The sequence below is a fragment of the Mesoplodon mirus genome (assembly GCF_964341445.2).
Source record: "Mesoplodon mirus genome assembly, chromosome: 18".
NCBI lineage: Eukaryota > Metazoa > Chordata > Mammalia > Artiodactyla > Ziphiidae > Mesoplodon > Mesoplodon mirus.
The window spans coordinates 48,666,367-48,685,784 of record NC_138994.1 but is presented as its reverse complement, the minus strand read 5'-3'; the positions used below and the strand labels follow the sequence as shown (position 1 = coordinate 48,685,784).

General features: G+C 55.6%; 1 protein-coding gene across 1 annotated transcript in view; it reads left to right on the top strand.

Annotated features, from left to right (window-relative positions):
* Positions 1–19,418, top strand: part of PITPNM3 (PITPNM family member 3) — a gene marked incomplete at its 3' end in the record, with an annotated part of 85,586 nt that overhangs the window by 54,114 nt on the left and 12,054 nt on the right. Inside the window, exons 5-13 of the mRNA XM_082604066.1 lie at positions 6,049–6,125; positions 6,481–6,716; positions 9,597–9,786; positions 10,194–10,316; positions 10,771–10,955; positions 13,724–13,896; positions 15,171–15,341; positions 16,858–17,052; positions 17,606–17,754. Of these exons, the coding sequence (XP_082460192.1) occupies positions 6,049–6,125; positions 6,481–6,716; positions 9,597–9,786; positions 10,194–10,316; positions 10,771–10,955; positions 13,724–13,896; positions 15,171–15,341; positions 16,858–17,052; positions 17,606–17,754 (1,499 nt within the window). The remainder of the gene's footprint in view (positions 1–6,048; positions 6,126–6,480; positions 6,717–9,596; positions 9,787–10,193; positions 10,317–10,770; positions 10,956–13,723; positions 13,897–15,170; positions 15,342–16,857; positions 17,053–17,605; positions 17,755–19,418) is intronic.

Genomic DNA, 19,418 nt, shown 5'->3' with positions numbered 1-19,418 from the left:
CCATCCTCCACCCCCTCCACCTAGATTGCTGTTTTTGCATAAAGCCAGGGGCTGGGGCACCGTGGAGGAGGGTGGCCTGGAGTCTGGCTGGTGAACAAAGTTGGTGGCTTTTTAATTGTTCTCTGGAGCCCTCAGTGGCTGCCTAGGTCAAGGGTGAGGGGGAGTAAGGAAGCGGGGCTCTGGGCCCCCCAACCTTTTTCAGTCAGAGCCGTCCACTTTCACCTGTTCTGCAAATTGGGTTTCTAAGGAAAATTTCACTGGGCAAAAGATTTCACCGTTAATTTTTTTAAAGTTTTAAAACCATCCAGCGTGGGCCCATTCTTTCCCTTTCTTCACACTGTCCCATCCGCATCGTGGCCCCGTTCATGAACCTGCACTCCTTGAGCTGCTATGAGAGCTGCGGGTTCCAACCTGGTTTGTCTTTCTGCCAGTGTCCCCTCCTCCCCAGATGTCCTAAGCCCTTGGCACTACCTTGGGCTCCCAGCCCAGTGACCCTACCCAACAAGCAATGAGGTGGGGTTGGCCAGAGATGTCCGAGTGAGCCTATCAGGGCTCTGGGGGACCATTGCTTCCTTTTCTAAGGGTCCCCAAACACTTGTTTGTTAATTTGCAACAGGTCTTGCCTGGAAATTGACATGCAGCTCCCTAGATAGACTCAACCACTTTGAAAATCCAGGTGACATTTGCCACCTGCCATTTCTTGTTCCTCTTCCTTCCTCTGGCATCCCTCAAAGCAACTCGCGCATCATGCCTGCAGGTCCCATTAGGGTCTAAGAGTCTAATTCTGCTGGGCATGGAGGCTTGAGCTCACACAGCCTGCTTGGACTCATGGAATCTCCGACTGCCTGACTCCTAAGAGGGAATGAGGTCTGACCCCCTCATTTTGCGGTCGCGGGGAGGGTGCCCGAGGTCACCCTCTGACTAGGGTACTCATTTCCCATCCCAGGACTCGTCCATGCCTGTCTCCCGTGTGTGTGTCCTTCTCCATGTGGGTCTACCTGGGGGATTGGGGCCGTGATCTGAGCCTCCTGCTTGCAGCTGAATGAAGCTCTAGATCTTCCCAGACATTTGTAGGTATATGCCGTGCATCTCACACAGAGCAAGATAGCCAAGCCATTGGGTTTATGCAAACACACACGTGTGTGTGTGTTTGCCCATGCATGTGCTTCCGTGTGCTCTAAAGGATTAGATACTTTTGCAGATATGTCTCAGGACGTGTCATGTGGCCTCAAGCTGGGCCCAGCTCTGCTCAGTTGACCCCAGGAGTGACTAAGAGAGGTGGGGCGACTGCCAGGGCTGGTAGAATGGAGGGTAAAATTGAGGGGTCAGCTTTAGCCCGGGGGCACCCCCAGCACCCACTCCTTGTGGGTCCCAGTGGCGGGTGGCGAGGGAGATGGAGTCTTTGGGCGAACTGGGTGATGCTTTGCTTAGGGTGCTGAGTGCATGGGTGACGACCTTGGCTTTTGTCTTGAGAGGAGTGTAGCACATCAGTGATTAGAGGGATGATCATGATTTGTGCCTTTCCAAGGATGTGATTAAGCAAAAATAGCCTCTATTCTTCAGGCGGCAGGAGGCGCCATGGTGAGCTGCGGGGGGCCACTGGTCCTGGTGCCAGGGCTGGCAGGGGTGCTGGGAGCAGGCGTTGTAGTAGCTGGCCTGCCTCAGAGCTTGTCACAAAACATTGTCACAAAAACAGTTGTGGGCTCACCCCGCCCCAGATCTGGGCACGGCAGGGACCCAGCCTGAATAGCGCCATGCAAACAGAAATGAACAGGAAGTGGGAAGAAACAGGCAGCCTGCTAATGAGGTCCTAGGGCCCCTGGAATGTGGCTCCCCACCACCCAGGAACCCCTGCCAGCAGCTCTTGTCACCAGAGGCTCTGGGGAAGCCTCTAGGGGCAGAGTGATAAGACCCCAGCCAGGAAGCTCTAGAATTCCCAGAGGTTCCCTGATACCACTTCCCTGGGGACTTTCAAGCAATGTGCCTCCTGGTGGATGATGCTCCCCTGATCCCAATTTCTCCTGGGGGTTTGACAGCATAGAGATGTCTCACAGGTCATGTGTACCCTGGGATCTTCACTTGCAGTAAGTTTTCACAAAAATGTCATGCTAGGTCCTGACCGCTGGTAAACCTTGCTCTCAAGGTGTCCACAGTCTGATGAGGAAATTAGACAAATAATCTCACAGCAGCAAGCCAGGCCCAGCCAGGCACCCTGTGAGATAACCATCTCTGCCTGAGTAGATCTAAGAAAGCTTTCCAGAGGTGGTGACAATTGAGCAGGTTCGTAGGTTAGGTAGGAGTTTGCTGGTCTGCAGAGGGAGGAAGGGCTTCCCAGGCAGAGGGCTCAGCATGAGCAAAGGCATGGAAGAGTGAAAGGGTTGTGTCTCGTGGGTGAGTCAGAGCCAGTGGCCTCAGTCACTGTGGTGGGAATGTCTGGTTCTTAGAAGAGCAGAACCCTTGTGGGCAAGGTACTGGCAGGTGGGTTCTAGCTGCCTTTCTGTTGGTCTACAGAGACCTCTTCTAAGACTGAAGATGGGGAAACTCTGGTCCTGTTAGTCAGCTCTCAAGGGGCCAGAATCCAGATCTGGCAGGCGAGGTCTCCCCACCTCCATCTTCCAGAGCAAAGCATTTCTGGCTTTTGTGCATTAAAAGGAAGCCAGTCTCCATCTTCAAACAGCATGGGAGGCCAGACTCTTCCCCTTGGCTAGGGAAGGGGTGAGGGATGCTGAAGACAACCCTGCTGGTCTCCCATCTCCACTGAGCCAGGAACTGCCTCAGCATCATTCGTGGCCAGGACACAGCACAGATTTGATGCCCAGGGCATCACATGGGCCCCAAGGGAGCTGGCCACAGGAAGATCAAGGATGCGGGTCCTCTCGGTCTGTGTAATCAGTGAGGGTGCAGGATGCAGTCCCCACATACTGGAGGACGTGGTGCCCAGGAGATGGCAGGACCCTCATGTCTTCCCTGCAACTTATTTATAGCCTCGCTATGGTAATTTGTGGCAATCACAGCATTTAATTCTGTAATCACACTGCAAGCAGGCATCCAGCCCAGTGAGGCTGGGGAGCCTGCCAGGGCTCAGGGAGGAACTTGGGGGCAGGGCAGGAGTGTGGAGGCGGTGATGTCCCCATCAGCCTCCGGCCCCATTGTGTCAGCTGTGGCTCTGGCTGTGTGCCCCCCGATGCACCCTGGATAATAGTAATAATAATAATAATAAACTATTAACATTTATATAGCACCTACCATGTTCCAGGCCCTGTCCTAAGCACGTTGTATGTATGGGCTCATTTATCCTCATCACCGCTCTGTGAGGTAGCTACTATTATTATGTCCATGTTCCAGATGAGGAAACTGAGACCCAGGGCACACAGCTGGTAAGAGCCTAGATTTGTACTCAGGCATTCTGGCTCCAAAGTCCATGGTCCCAACTAGGTTTCTCCCGGCCCCAGAAGTGAGGGGTCTCCCAGGCTCCCCGCCCATGACCTCAGCTCTGCCCAGCTCCTGGTTCCTCCTGGTCCAGCCGCCCCAGGGCTGCACACATGAGGCTGCACACACCACGAAGTATGGTTGCTTCATCCTGGGGAAGCGACACTCAGCTTCCCTCCTGGACACTCTCGGGGTTTCCTACTAGCAAACTTTCACGTGCGGTGGGAAGAAGTCTCGGGGGCTTTAGTCTTCAGGGTGTCACATCAATTTGTGCTCCAGTTTTTTCTCCTGCAGAATGGGGATTGTCGTGTCTACCTCACTGGGAAGCTGTGGAGATCAGTGGGGATGGGAGGGGAGCCACTTTGTCAAGCATCGTCTTCTGCTGAGTGTGGGGCAGCTCACTCAGTCTTTAATTAGTTGTGTGGTTTGGGGCAAGTGACCTTGGTTGTTCGAGCCTCAGTTTTCTCATCTGTAAAATGGGGCTAATAATAAGAGGACCACAGCTCAGAGGATAACTGTGGGGACTAGATGAGATGGTACCTGTAAAGCTCATTGTGCCTGGGACGTAATAAGCGCTCAACAAAATGGAGCCATTTACTGGTGTCTTTTAGCATAATCCTGTCCTGAAGGCAGGACCCAGACCTCTTCTAGCCAAGCCCAGGGCAAGGTCTACAGGATGTTCGAATTAAGGCAGAAGAGTCTGAGCCACTGAAGGCGTCTCAGTAAGCACAGGGCAGAGTCCGGCCTCAAAACAAGTTTTTTCTCGTCTTCCTCCAAGCCAAACCTCTCCATCATTTGGGAAACGATTTCCTGTCTGTGTGGGCAGCAGCTCCGAGCTCATAAAACAGTTACCCTAAGACCAAGGTTGTGTCTGTGAGGACAGAATATTTCAGAAATGCACTTGCTGACTGAGAAAAGCTTCTCACTTGGAATTCTTTGCACGCTCCCTCCCCTGGGGCCAGTAGTGGCTGAGAAGATGTTGACTCAGAAACATGTTGGCCAGGGCTCTCGCCCACGCCTACTGCAGGGTTGCCTGTAAAGCCCCTGGGAAGGCCCCTCCCCAGATGTGACTCCTAGTGGGTGCTGCAGGCTCGTGGCAGGGGGTGGGGGTGGAGTGGGAAGGAGAAAGGGCCATCCTGTCTAGAACCGGATGCTTTAGAGATGAACCGCTTGAAGGCAAACAAGTGGTTGGTTCACAGTCTAGCTTTGTGGTTCAGCCACACAGAGAAAATAGTATCCTTCTCATGGGGAGAAAGGAGAGGTGGTGAGGATTCCTCAGTGTGGCCGGCATCACCGGGTGGGCCATGACGGGGCCGTTGGATGTCTTGGAGGTGCCTCTCCACCGGAGAGTCCAGTGCAGTGACATTCAGAAATGCGGGTGTTAGATCAGATAAACTGTTCTGTAAGGAGACAGATGGCCCATAGTTTCGGCTTTGCCAGCTGTAAGAACTCTGTGGCAATTACTTAACTCTGCTTCTGTGGCACAAAAGCAGCCATAGACAATACATAAATGAAAAAGTCGGTTGTGTCCCAATAAAACTTTATTTACAAAAACAGACGGTGGGCCAGATTTGGCCCACGGCTGTAGTTTACATGTTAGAGGAATGAGAGCTCAGCCAGGGCTGGATGCTGAGGAGCGCTTACTGGAGGAGGACATGGCAGCCGAGAGAAGCAAGAAAAACATTCCTGGCAGTGGCTGGCTTCACCCCAAATCTCGTGTGTGATGGTGAGTGTGCTCCTGGATGCTGGCCTTGCCTCTCGGAGGATCCACCTTCCCTGGACCGGGGTCCCATAATTTAAGGCCTTGCTGTCACTCCGAGAGCTTCAAACAGACCTTTAAAAAATACTTTACCCAGCTCCTCTAGTCGTTTTCAGAGGGATGCTTGGCCCAAGTTTCCCTCCGTAACTGGTAGTCACCAGATGGCATCTGTCCTGTTGCTCTCTCGTTACTGGTGAGAAAAGCAGAATAGTTCCTTTCTGGGACACCCCTCTTGGCCTCAGGGACAGACAGCATCCATGATGGCCTCACACTGCCAGCCTCCCTTTCTTTTTCTTCCTTTTTTTTTTTTTTTTAAATAAATTTATTTATTTTTGGCTGCGTTGGGTCTTCGTTGCTGCGCGCGGGCTTTCTCTAGTTGCGGCGAGCAGGGACTACTCTTTGTTGCAGTGCATGGGCTTCTCACTGCAGTGGCTTCTCTTGTTGCAGAGCATGGGCTCTAGGTGCACGGGCTTCAGTAGTTGTGGCACACGGGCTTCAGTAGATGTGTCTCGCGGGCTCTAGAGCGCAGGCTCAGTAGTTGTGGCGCACGGGCTTAGTTGCTCCGCGACATGTGGGATCTTCCCGGGCCAGGGCTCGAACCCGTGTTCCCTGCATTGGCAGGCAGATTCTTGACCACTGCGCCACCAGGGAAGTCCCCAGCCTCCCTTTCTTCAGGAGGAGAAAGGTTTCAGGTTGTGTATCTGTCAGCGGCAGGGGCTGGGCAGCGTGACCCTCCCGAGCTGGGGACGCTGTCGTTCCAGCTCACCTGGGAGCCCAGGCCTCATGCCAGCTGGGCCCAGGGAACATCCAGTCACTGTGAGGGAGGCCTGGAGATGCTGAGGCCTCTGTCCACCCCACAGGAGAACTGTACCGGGTTTCCTTGAGGAGACGGAGGTTCCCAGCCCAGGGAAGCATCGAGATCCACGAAGACAATGAGGTGGGTTTCTGAGGGTGTCTGGGCCACCTCTGTGGTCAGGATGTCAGGAGGAGCCCCGAGCTGGTAGACAGGCCACCCAGTTTTCACTCAGCTCTTCATCTGACTTGCTGTGTGATGTCATGCTGGTCCCTGTCCTTCTCTGGGCTTCTGGATCCCGCATGAACTAAAAGAGTCTCTTGGGACTCTTCCCACCCTGACACGGAGGGGCTTGCCCTCCTAGCAGCCTGTGCCCCTCACTCTGAATGCACAGGAGGTGCCGTCAGAGTCCCCCTGTGTGTGTGTGATTCTCTGTGTGCCCCCTGCCCCCACCTCCCCATTGCCGGTCTCTGTCTCTCCTGACTGATGTCCCTCTTAGGAAGGCTGCCCGCAGCGCTCCTGCAAGACGCACGTCCTCCTGCTGGTGCTGCACGGGGGGAACATCCTGGACACGGGCTCGGGGGACCCGTCCTGCAAGGTGGCCGACATCCACACCTTCAGCTCCGTGCTGGAGAAGGTCACGCGCGCCCACTTCCCCGCAGCCCTGGGCCACATCCTCATCAAGTTCGTCCCCTGTCCCGCCATCTGCTCTGAGGCTTTCTCACTCGTCTCCAAGTGAGTCCCTTTCTGCTTGTTTGGACTGGCTGGGGTTGGTGGGGGGGGACGAAGCGGAGGGGCTGCCCCTGCCACATGGGTACGTGGTGGGCAGGTAGGTGCCTTCCTAGGCCTCTCTGGGCTGTCAGGTCCCGATCAACCACGAGCATCACCAGTGGGAAGTGGTCAGCTAGAGTCCAAAGTGATTAACACTTGCGCACCGAATCCTCCTCTGCCCGGGGCTGGGTGGCACTCAGACCCACTTCCTGTGCTCAACAGGCCCTGGTCTCCTTGGCCCAGACAAGGAAGCTGAGGCATTGAGAGGTCAAGCAATGTCCCCAGGGTTACGCAGCCCATGGACCCAGGAGTCAAACCCAGGCAGCCCCACTCTCGAGCCACACAATTAAGAGCCAGTAGAGATGTGTGCTATGATGGAGGGGGCACAGGGCACTGCGGACACTCAGAGAGAGGGCCAGGGAGGCTTCCTGGAGGAGGTGACTTTTGGGTGTGCTTTGAGAGTAGCGTAACATCTTAAGGGTGCGGGCTCTCCGGTCAGCCTGGATTTGAGTTCCGGCTGTTTAACCTCTCCCTGTGTGTTTCCTTATCTGTAAAATGGGGATGATCATGATATTAACCACCTCCTAGAGTTATCGTGAGGATTCTGTGTGCTAGTGCGTGTGAAGCACGTGGCAAGGCGCAGGCATTAGCTGAGACTCACATCACCATCTTGGTAGGGGTGAAGGCACTGTCCTTGTTGGTGGACAGTGGGCCGGGGCAGGAGAAGAGAACCCTGCTGGCTGGGAATAAGGCAGTGTGCTTGCAGGGCTTAGTTCTTCACGAACCTGCCCTGGAACCAGTACGGGACAGATTGTGAAACTGGGGGCCCTCAGAACCTGGGGGACTTTGGGAGATCCTGCTCACTGCTCCAGGACCCGGGGGCTCCCTCAGGTGCTCCCCAGATGCCTGCCCTGTTGAACCAGCTGAAGGTGGTGCCTGGAGCCAGCTGGGAGTCCTGGCTGCTCAGCAGTGATATAGGCAAACAAGACCCTGAGCACCTGTGTGGCAAACGGCTGGCTCTCGAGCCTGGAGCCTGGAACTTTCTGCAGCTGGGGTGAAAGGGAGGCCAGTGGCACCTCGGTCTCGCCCCTCACCCCCTTTCATAGCTTCTGCAGAGGAGCCCCCATCCATGTGGGGTTTGGGGAGGGTGGAGAGGGATCCCCAGTCTGGTGCCAACTCCCCAGGGGGATGGAGTGGGTGCTCTGGATCAGGTGTGGCTCTAAGGAGAGGGGCTCAGCATCAGGCTGCTTCAGGGGGAACATGGGGAGGGCATGCGGGGAGTCCCCTCTGAGAGAGAGTTCTCCCCTCTGAAAGAGAAAGGAAAGTCTCCTCTGCCTTCTAGATTTATCCGTGTTCCCAGGACACGGGCTGGGCAGATCCCAACCAGAGTTGGAAGGAAGGAGATTCGGTCAGGAAGGAGAGTAGTTCCCCAACCTGGTTAATGGCCCAGACTCCGGATATGTTTTTTGTTAAACTGCTAGGCGGTCGGGCCTCCCCCTGGGTGGGCTGAGTCCGGAGGGGAGGAGCCCTAGAATCTGCATCCCGACTTCCTCCAGGCTTTTGCTCTGCAGCGGGTTTGGGAAGCAGAGCTGGAAGAAGGCTCTGTCCCTCACTGCCAGTAGTCGGAGTTAATTGTGTTCCTTCATCATCAATCTCAGGACTCCCCACCCCTCCCCCCTCTCCCCCAGGACATCTGACCTCCAGGGCTGGGTCACCCGGCTCAGGCCTGATCTCCAGGAAGACAAATGGCCCGGCATCCACTGGAGGGGCCAGCCGGAGGGAGCCTAGCTGTCCCCCAGGCAGCTCCTTACCCCAGCCATCGATCACCCCTAATCACTGCTGGGAAGGAGGTCTTTCTCAGCTAATTAAAATCTCTCCGGCTGCAATTGAGGGCTGTTTCCTCTAATTTGTGTTTCTTTTGGAGATGAGGAATGGCTGTTAGGCCCGCCTGGCACACCATGAGGTTTCTGCCTCCTGTCCAGGGTGCCCTGAGCCCTGTCACCTTCCCCAGTTTCTGTCAGGTCCCTGTTGGGCCCTGGGATGACCTGAGCTTGGACTATGGGGGAAGGGCAGGCTCTGGGGAGGGGACGTACAGTCCCTCCCTCTGTTGTCCCTCCCGGCCAGCTGGGTCTGGTACCCCAGGGGACAGAGGTAGGATGGGTGGGGTGCAGGCAGGCACAGGCAGCTGGGAGCTGGTCCCTATTGGGGCTGAGCTGCCCAGAGAGAGGGAGGCAGGAAGTGAGGGGCCCACGCAGCGGCTGAGGATCAATCCACTGGTGTGGGGGGGGTGCTGTAGGACAGGCTCTCTCAGTCCTTTCTGGGGTCACAGACCTTTCTGCAAAGCCCTTGATGGCTCTGATCCTCTCCCCAGAAAGATGGACACGATATCATGTGTGCAGCTGCGTGTCCAAGCTGTGGCCGATGTGTGATACCCATGCCTGGCATGCCCTCTCACCTCCCTTCTAGCTTCCCTAAAGCCTTTCTTGAGGCCTAGTTCAAACCTCACCTCCTCCAGGAAGTCTGCCATGATGACATGTCCCCATCCTGATCCACACCAGAGGCTTCCTCCATAACTGGGATGTCCTTTGAAGCCATACAGAAAAGGGCAGAGAGCACTGCTATCATAAGAGGCACAGGGCCCACATCATGGCTGGCACGGGATGGACATACAGGGGATTCAGCAGAGGCTTGCCCCTCCCTCCACCCCCACCCCATTGCCTGTGCTTTGTCTCGTCCGGCTCCTGCCTGTGTCCTCCTGAAGAGTCCCCAAGCCGAACGCCCAATTCCTGGCCAGCATGTGCTCTCTTTTGCCCGGCTGGGCTTACCTTGGCCCCCTGTCTGCAGCCTGAATCCCTACAGCCACGATGAGGGCTGTCTCAGCAACAGCCAGGACCACATCCCTCTGGCCGCCCTGCCCCTGTTGGCCATCTCCTCCCCGCAGTACCAGGATGCAGTTGCCACCGTCATCGAGCGAGCCAACCAGGTGTACATGGAGTTCCTCAAATCCCCCGATGGGATTGGCTTCAGTGGGCAGGTAGGACAGCCTGCCTTCACCTCCCTGTCCTGGTCCCTGCCTGGAGAGAGGCTGGGGTCTTCCAGAAGGATCTAGACCAGGGTGCCCTGGAGCCCTAGCTTCTGAGATCCAAAGAGGCTTTTGAGATCTTTGAGTTTATCCTCATTTTACAGATAGAAAAACTGAGGCCAACATCTGAGTTCTGATGTTCAGCCCATGCTGATCTGTGGCCCAAGTCTGACCCCTGACTATAGCCTGCCTCCTGTCCTCAAGCTGACCCTCCCATCCCCCTGTTGGGGCTCTCAGTGCCTCCCTGGGAGAGGCTCCTTGTTCCCCCGAGGACAGGCGACCCACGCTCTGGCTGGGTGTGGAGTGGGGGTGGGGGGTGGCAGCGGGCAGGCCTGCAGTCCCAGCTCTGCCTTCTCCAGGTGTGTCTCATCGGGGACTGTGTGGGGGGCCTCCTGGCCTTCGATGCCATCTGCTACAGCGCGGGGCCCTCAGGTGACAGCCCTGGCAGCAGCAGCCGGAAGGGGAGCGTCAGCAGCACCCAGGTGCGGGCCAGATAGTGGGAATGGGGGAGGGTCTGTCCTTGGGAGCCCCAGCCCCGGCCCCAGGGGAACAGGGCCTTTCTTGGGGGAGTAGTGTTAGCTTTTCATGTTTGTGCTGTGACATCCACGTTACAAGGTATCGTATCACAGTCCTGCAAGAGTAGTGGGAGATGATTATTACAGGTGAAGAAACTGAAGCCCAGAGAGGGCTCATGCCGGGTTTGGTCCCTAGACAGCTGTCCGGAGTCCTGCTGGGTTGCTGAGCCCTTTGGACTTGGGGGAAAGCCCTGTGCCTAAAATCCCACCGTTACTGTGCTGTGGCTCCCATGCCCCTTTTGGAAGAAGTACTGCCTCTCACACCGTAGGAGAAAGGGGTTCATCTGTGCTGGGGGAGGAGGCGGGGCCCCAGAGTCTCTGGTGACCGAAGTGTCCTCCTGTCCTCTGCTCGGCCGCAAAGGACACACCGGTTGTGGTGGAGGAGGAATGCAGCCTGGCCGGCAGCAAGCGACTCAGCAAGAGCAGCATCGATGTCTCCAGCGCGTTGGAGGATGAAGAACCCAAGAGGCCATTGCCCCGGAAACAGAGCGACTCCTCCACCTATGACTGCGAGGCCATCACCCAGCATCACGCCTTCCTATCAAGGTAACCGCTCCTTGTGCCTGCTGCCTTCCAGCAAAGTGTCCAGCGGGACAGGACCTCGGCCCATAGTCATCTGGGAGGCCTGTGACTCCCAGGCCCTTGCATTGGGGTGGGGGAAGGGAGCAGCACTGAAATGCTGGGACCAAGGCCATTTCCCACGGACCCTGCGCCAAGACCCGGGACTCTGCACCCTGTGTCCGCCCCACTCCCCAGCTTACAGAGAGCTGGGGGCAATCGGTCCCACCAAGAGAGTAGATGCTGCTCTTCCGCCTACTTCACTGATGGTCTTAAGAATCTGGTGAAAGAACAGATGTAGGTGTGTTTTGTATTTCTTAGTATTGTGTTCTTGGTATTTCTCAGATGGGGCAGCAGAGGCCAAGGAGGTTAGGAACTTTCCAGGGATCACACAGCCAGTTTACTGGAGAGCTGGGGTCAGCAGTTTGGTCTCCCAGGGCCCAGCACCCAATGCACTTTCATTCAAAGGCCAGCCGGGCCCCTCCATGGAACTGCCCACCCTTTAACTTTCTAGAAGAGGCATGTTAACAGACACTGGCTAAATGAATTATCTGTACATTTATTCAGGATTCAGATGGGTATTGAACATAGATCCAGATGGGAAGGAACGCCTCTTTTCTTCTTCCCTTTCTCCTCAATTCTCTCCTCCCATCCTCCCTCCTCTTTTCTACCCAGATGATAAGTAGCATGAGGTCATCCCAACATTTGGAAAGTGTATCCTCTCACCATTGCTGACTTCGGAGTATTTCCTTGCAGTATATTTTTTACTTGCTTTGCCTATAGTTTTACTTTAAAAAACCCTCTTATATTGTGGTCTTTTCCCCATATAATTAATTAAAAATAGTTGGTAAATATTCTTTTTTAAAAAAATTATTATTATTTTATTTATTTTTTTAAACTTTTTATTTATTTTTTCTTTTTTACATCTTTATTGGAGTATAATTGCTTTACAATGGTGTGTTAGTTTCTGCTTTATAACAAAGTGAATCAGTTATACATATACATATGTCCCCATATCTCTTCCCTCTTGCATCTCCCTCCCTCCCACCCTCCCTATCCCACCCCTCCAGGCGGTCACAAAGCACCGAGCTGATCTCCCTGTGCTATGCGGCTGCTTCCCACTAGCTATCTACCTTACGTTTGGTAGTGTATATATGTCCATGCCTCTCTCTAGCTTTGTCACAGCTTACCCTTCCCCCTCCCCATTCTTAAAAATATTTTTTTGAGTGAATGGATGACATCTTACTTAGTCCCAGTAACTGGACACTTTGGCTTTTTCCAGTTCTTTGCAATTATAAACAGCACTCCAGAAACATCTTTGTGCATAAATATTTTATATATATATATATATATATATATATATGGGTTATTTCATTCAGATGGATTCCTGGAGGAAGAATTATTAAGTCAAAGACTCTGCATATTCAAATCATATTTAAAGCCCCTTGGAAAGATTATTCTTTAGAAAAGCAGCTACATTTCAAGTCAGGTTGCAAGGTAAAATCATACCATTTCTGGTTCATCCTTGAAAAATCCTTTAAGAAAGCCCCAAATTTGGAGAGTGACATGAAGTTGGAGGCTCTCGATAGCTGGTCCAACACAGCCAGCTCTTCCTTCTGGTGTAGGGACAGATGGCTGTTTCTCTGGCAGTTAAGTAGTTGGTGTGTGTTTAGGGACCACGCTGTACATGAAATACGAATTGTTAAACACCAGGGTGGTCATCCTCACAGCAAGATGCTCACACTGCGAGAGGCGGAGGGTGTGTGGGGATTCAGATTCAACTGCCCAGACCCTCGCCCACAGGGGATGGGGGACTGGCACACATTATTTCGATTGTTATTTCTAGGATTCCCTTTCTCCTCCAACTTGAGTATTTTAGTAGAATTTGCATTCCATTAATGGATTCATAGATCATGCGATCCTGCTGGACTTTCTTAAACCCCGAGCAGTACCTAAATGCAGCTGGAAGGTCAGGGAGGTCCCCAGTTTTCTGCCCATTCTCAGCAGCCCACTCTGGGTCTGTGGCTAAACATCAGCTTGAAGTCTTTGGGGCAACGGGCACCTGGGATGGGAACGGCTGGAATTCTGTGTGTCTCATGTTTTTCTCTTTAAGCTCAGCTTCCTTTGTGGGCTAGAGGGGAGGGAAGACAAAGCTCTTTGCATCTGTGTTTGCAAGTTGCCTGGAACATGAGTTACCATGAAAGCCCTCATCCTGGCAGAACTGATGTCACCCAGCTGTCTGGCCAGGCCGGGCTTCTCTGCTGGACAGGGCAGGAATTCACAGTGTGGCCATCACAAGACCAGTACGATGGGGCAGACCTGCCAATGTGCAGGGGGCTTAGGTTTTCAGGTGCTCAGTCTATTTTAGTGAAGAAAGTTTGATTGGATCATGGCCACGCGTGTTTGTTCAAGTAGCGTCTGTGGCTGCCCGCGTGCCACGTGGCAGAGTTGAGTTAAGTAGATGTGATGGAGGCCATATGGCCCCCGAAGTCTGAAATATTTACCATCTGGCCCTTTACAGGAAAAGTTGGCTGACTGCTGCCTTACCCAAACGTTGGCCAGGCCTTGGTGTTGGATGCTGAGATGGTCGCCATCTCGTGTCGGTGATCCATCAAGTGGACTCCGGGTCTGAGCCCCGCCCCAGAGACAGAGGGCTGGGCGCTGCACCGCGGACCTCAGGCTGCTCTGCTAAGTGCTCACCCCCCGTGCTTGGTCCTCCCCTAACCTGCGCTCCCCTGTCTTCCTCCCTCGGCCAGCATCCACTCGAGCGTGCTGAAGGATGAGGCTGAGCCCCCTGCAGCCGGGGGGCCCCAGCTCCCCGAGGTCAGCCTGGGCCGCTTGGATTTTGAGGTGTCCGACTTCTTCCTCTTTGGCTCGCCCCTGGGCCTGGTCCTGGCCATGCGGAGGACGGTGCTGCCCGGACTGGATGGTGGGTATGGTGTGGGCTGGGGTCCAAGATGCCTTTGGGTCACTAGGCCACTGTGTGAGGGCCTGGAACTGGGGAGAGTGGGGGCGGGGAGGGCCACAGAGTTGGGGTAGATGAAGAGAGAGGTGAGGAAGAAGAAGGAGGGGTCGGTGGGGAGGAGAGTGGGGCAGTTTCCCTAGATGGGTAAAGGTGAGGCAGCTCCTGGTGGATTTCGCTGTCCCTGTCACATGCCCCAGACTGATTTGTGCCCCCATTGTCCAGTTGTCATGCTGTCAGGGAAGAGAAACCCTATTGCACCCACCCCCTCCATCCCCAGCGCCCAGGCAGGCCCTCTGCAGCCGGGTTGGTCTCACTGCCCCCTGCAGATGCCCTGCTCACCTCAGTGCGTTTGCTCTTGCAGTCCCTGCAGCCTTCAGTGCCTTCTCCCCATTCCTCTAAAATACACACGGAGGTGATTTGCACCAGCAGATGGCTTAGCAATGACTCTGAGGATATAAGAGGCTGGAGGCACCTCAGAGAACAATGGATCAAGGATTCTCGAATTTCCTTAGCACCAAAGTTTACCAACAACCTGCACTATGGAACAGATAAAAAGTTGGGGGGGGGTCTGCTAGAAGTGGGGAGAGGAGGCAGAATCCCACGGCCGTCCTTAACGTTGCTAAGGAAACCTAGGGCTCCCTGGATGCTGGACTGTCCAGTCCTCTAAGAGGGACAGGGAGGTGCGTTGATGAGCTGAAGCCTCAGTGGAGACACCTGCTGGTCAATGGGAGAAGTGTTCTGTCAGCTCTGGCAAACTAAGAAGTCTACTTACTACTGGGCTTGGGAATTGAGCGGGCCGAAGGAAGGGGTGCTGATCCTGACTGAAAGATCCTAGGTCCGCTTCATAGATCAGGTAGCAACTAAGTGGCAGCTAGAAGAATTTAAAGGTGTTTGACCAGTGGAAATAGTGGAGGGCGTCCTGCTAGGAGGAGGGGCAGCTTGAGCAGAAGCACAGAGAAAGGAAAGCAGCAAGCCTGGCTGGGGAGTCACTGACGTCCACCATGGCTGTAGTGCTGGGCGCCTACAGCGGTTTTTCTAGGTGGGGCAGGTTGGCAAGGCATTGAAGGCCAAGCTGAACCTCATGGCTTTGATCCTGTTGGTAGCAGGGAGCCATGGCAGGTTCTTGAGCAGAGGAGTAGGCTACTCAAAGCTGCAGTCAAGGGAGCCTCCTAGGGCCAAGGGAGCAGGTGCTCAAGGGGTTTCCCCCATGTATCCTCCCACTTCCCACCCCCACCCAGGTTTCCAGGTACGTCCTGCCTGCAGTCAGGTCTACAGCTTTTTCCACTGCGCAGACCCCTCTGCCTCCCGGCTTGAACCACTGCTGGAGCCCAAGTTCCACCTGGTGTCGCCCGTCAGCGTGCCCCGCTACCAGAGGTTCCCGCTGGGTGACGGACATTCCCTCCTCCTTGGTAGGCCCTCAGGAGTATAAGAGTGTGCTGAGCCGGAGGCTGGGCCCCAGCTAGGAGGTGCCCCAGGACACCCTCTCTGGTCCAGCCCCTCCAAGCTAGTCAGCTGTCAGAGTTGACTAGACTCACCTGAACAAGGTCTATGTGCTTGGTGCGGGGGGGGACAGGAAGACAGCTGACTCACCTGCCTTCCGAGCAGCCCACCTGTGTGAGCACCTGTTCTGCAGGAGGCATCTTTGGGCTCTGCCCCGTGACCAGCTCCCATGGCCGGGACCAGCATCATACTTGAGTTGTCAGACCTGATTGTAAGTCCAGGGATCCATGCTGAGTACTATTCCTAGAGCCCAGCCTGGACTCTGGAGGGGCAGGGCACGGAGTGGGTCACCCTGGAGGGCTTCATGGAAGAGGGGACCTTCAACCAAGGCATTGGACAGGTGGAGAAGAGCTGGAGGATGGGGGTTGGAGAGATCTTCTGGGTGGAGGGAACATCAGGAGCAAGGGCAGGTGGGTTTGGGGGAGGGCCAATGGCCTCCAGGGCTTAAGTGGGGTGAGCCAGGCATGGACTGGGGTGAGGCCAAGGGGAGGCCTCTATTGGACAGTCAGGGGCTTGGAGATCAGAGCCTTGGCTCCGTACCACAGTTCAGGAAGTTTAGCCAAGCCTGTTCATAGACTTGGGCCAGATTGGGGGCGGGGGCTGCCATGCACGTGGCTCATCCAGGATTAAAATCCAATTTACCGGGCTTCCCTGGTGGCGCAGTGGTTGGGAGTCCGCCTGCCGGCGCAGGGCGCGCGGGTTCGTGCCCCGGTCCGGGAGGGTCCCGCGTGCCGCGGAGCGGCTGGGCCCGTGAGCCGTGGCCGCTGGGCCTGCGCGTCCGGGGCCTGTGCTCCGCAATGGGAGAGGCCGCAGCGGTGAGAGGCCCGCGTAACGCAAAAAAAAAAAAAAAAAAAAAAAATCCAATGTACCCCCCTTGCCCCCATTTCAATGGAAACTTAATTTCCAAAGTCCTCTTTTGTCAGGAGTTTCCATAGATAGAAGGGGCTCTAAAACCTTCCCACATCTTAAAATGTGTCACTCTCTGCTCAGGGCATCCCCCTGCCCCCAGGGGGCGCCCGCGCTCCCAGGCTGGAGGCCCCATTCATTTCCAAGCTCAGCCACAGTCCTCTGTGGCTCAGGGAGGAGTCTGATACAAGAGTACATGGTAATGTGCCACCGGTGACCTCAGCTGGTGCTTTTGAGGCAGGGTCCCAGACGCGCCCTCGGCAGCTCTACTGGGGCTGGACGTGATGGTTGGGACCCTGACTCGTGTCTGCCTAACCCATGGCTTGGAGGAGGTGAAATCTGACTGCATACTATGGTGAGGGGGTCCTGTCAGGCCCTGGGGTAAGAGGTGCGGGCTGCCCGCTGGGCAGGTGAGGGAGCAGGCCGGGCTCAGCCTCCTGCCCAGCATGGGGCTGGGGCACACGGGCAGCTTCATCTGAGGCCCACCACTCGGCCTTGACTGTGAAATTCCCCCTCCAGCTGACGCCCTGCACACCCACAGCTCCCTCTTCCTGGAGGGCAGCTCCCGGGGCAGCCCGCCGCTTCTGGAGGCCCCTGCCTCACCCCCTCAGGCCCCGAGGTCCCAGCGCCCGGGGCGGAGGATAAGCCAGGGCAGCTCCCACAGTGAGAGCTCGGAGTCCTCGGACAGCCTGGCCCCCGTGGGCACCTCCCGCAGTGAGTGAGGGTCTCCCGGGCCCTGCCTGGATTCGCGGGAGAGGGAACCCTCCTCCGGGTGGCCGCTGGCCCACTGCCGGGGCTGCTGAGGGCGGGGGAGGAGGGGAAAAGGGAATCCAGACCGAGCTCTGACCTCAGAACTGTGACCTCTGACCCTGGACAGGGGCCCTGACCTCTGACCGTGGACTGAGATGTGACCTTGCCAGGCCTCGACTTAATCCCAACGTTCAGTTTTCCCCCGGGAGTTCCTGTGACCAACAGCCCTGGGATGAGACTGTGCACGTCTCCGTGGGTCAGGCCCCCATCCTGGGGACCAGTTTGCAGCACGCGTCCTGGGGGAGGGGTGGGTATGCGAGGGGGCTGGGGGGTCGTTGAAGGTGGAGGAGGACCGGCACATTTCCCAGAGCTCATTCTGAGCGGAGCGCTCTGGCCCCAGACTTGTGCCCCGAGTGGCACATCCACCCCTGGATCCGGGCCCTGGGGTCCCACGCTGCCCCTTGGGTCAAAGCCCCGGGCAGGCCGCTCTGACTTTGCCCCACTCTTGGACCCGCAGTCACAGCCAAGTGGTGGGGCAGCAAGCGCATCGACTACGCCCTGTACTGCCCCGACGTCCTCACCGCCTTCCCCACCGTGGCCCTACCCCACCTCTTCCACGCCAGCTACTGGGAGTCCACGGACGTGGTGGCCTTCATCCTGAGACAGGTACTGTCGTCCCTTCTTGGGAGGGCCCGTCCTTCTGGGGAGAAGAGGCTGACCTTGCGGGCCACGTTGGACACTGGGAAGGCACTGAAGCGCGATGAGTTGGGGGGGGGTGACCTGGACAGACAACGGTTTTCCTAAGGAACGCTGGCTTCTGGCCAATGGCGTGGTACTTTCTAGAAAATTAAATAGACACCACATAGGAGAATGTACCTATGTTTCAGCTTGGAGACTGGAGTCATCATGCCTGTTCCCCTGTGGGTCTCAAGGTCCTCGTCTCTAAAATAGGTGGAGAGAGAGGCCAGTGACTGAGGGAGAGCCTGGTGGGGAAGAGGATGGGAGGTGAGGGTCGGATCACATGCACCCTTCACGGCCAAGGTCAGAGGGGGGTTTTATACTGGGTCCAATGAGAAGCCACTGCAGAGTTTTGAGCAAGGGAGAGATACTGATATTTTAGAAGGAAGTCCTGTGGCTGCTGCTTGGAGGGCAGGAGAGCAAGCGTGAGGCCCCGCTATGAGGCAAGCATGGGATCCCAACCTTGAGGTGGCGGCTTGGGCTAGGAAGCCGGTGGCGGAGGTGCCGAGGAGCTGCCGGGTTGGAGGTGTGGTGACAGGACCTGCTGACGTTCGGGCTTTGAGGGAAGGAGGGGGGGGTCCCACGAATCCTGGTTTCCACTCGATTAACTATGGTGACACCATGCCCTAGGGCTGGGGGAGAGTGGGGCTGGGCGGGAGGGGATACTGAGTCTTGGGTCTGGACCTGGGAAGATGAGATGCCTGTTAGATGTTGGGAGGGAAGGTGAGTGGAGAGTCTGGAGCTTAGCTGGCTTGGAGATAAAAATGTGGAGTCATCAGAGCTTGGATGGCATTTAAAGCCAGCGATGGGTTGCCCTGCTTCTCACACCAATTCCCGTGTGTGGGTTTTTTCCCCACACCAGGCAAGTCTCTGACCTCAGCTGGGTGTCCTGCAATTTCACTCAGTTTTGACATTATCTACCTAGAGATAGGGCCAGATCCCACAGGTTAAGGGCTCAGCCCTGCAACTGCCCGCTCCTCCCCCATGAGATGTCAATCTTCAGGTCGTCACCTGGGTTTCTCTCTCTCTTTTTTTTTAAACATCATGAAAAATTTTTTTCTATTTTTTTTTTTTGGTTGCGTCAGGTCTTAGTTGGCGCACATGAGATCTTCATTGAGGCATGTGGGTCCTTTCGTTGCAGCACGTGGGCTTCTCTCTAGTTGTGGCATGCAGGTTTTTCTCTCTCTAGTTGTGGCGCGCGGGCTCTGTAGTTTGTGGCACACGGGCTCTCTTGTTGAGGCGTGTGGGCTCAGTAGTTGTGGCACGTGGGTTTTAGTTGCCCCGCAGCATGTGGGATCTTAGTTCCCCGACCGGGGACTGAACCCACGTCCCCTGCATTGGAAGGTGGATTCTCTACCACTGGACCACCAGGGAAGTCCCTCACCTGGGTTTTCTGACACACGGGCTATAGAATGGAGGTTCCAAAGATCCTCTCCTTGGATTCAGTTAATTTGCTAGAGTGGCTCACAGAACTCAGTTTATTTACTAGATTACTGGTTAATTATAAAAGGATTTTATAAAAGGAACAGCCAGATGGAAGAGATGCAAGGGGCAGGGTATGGGGAAAGGAGTTGGAGCTTCCATGCCCTCTC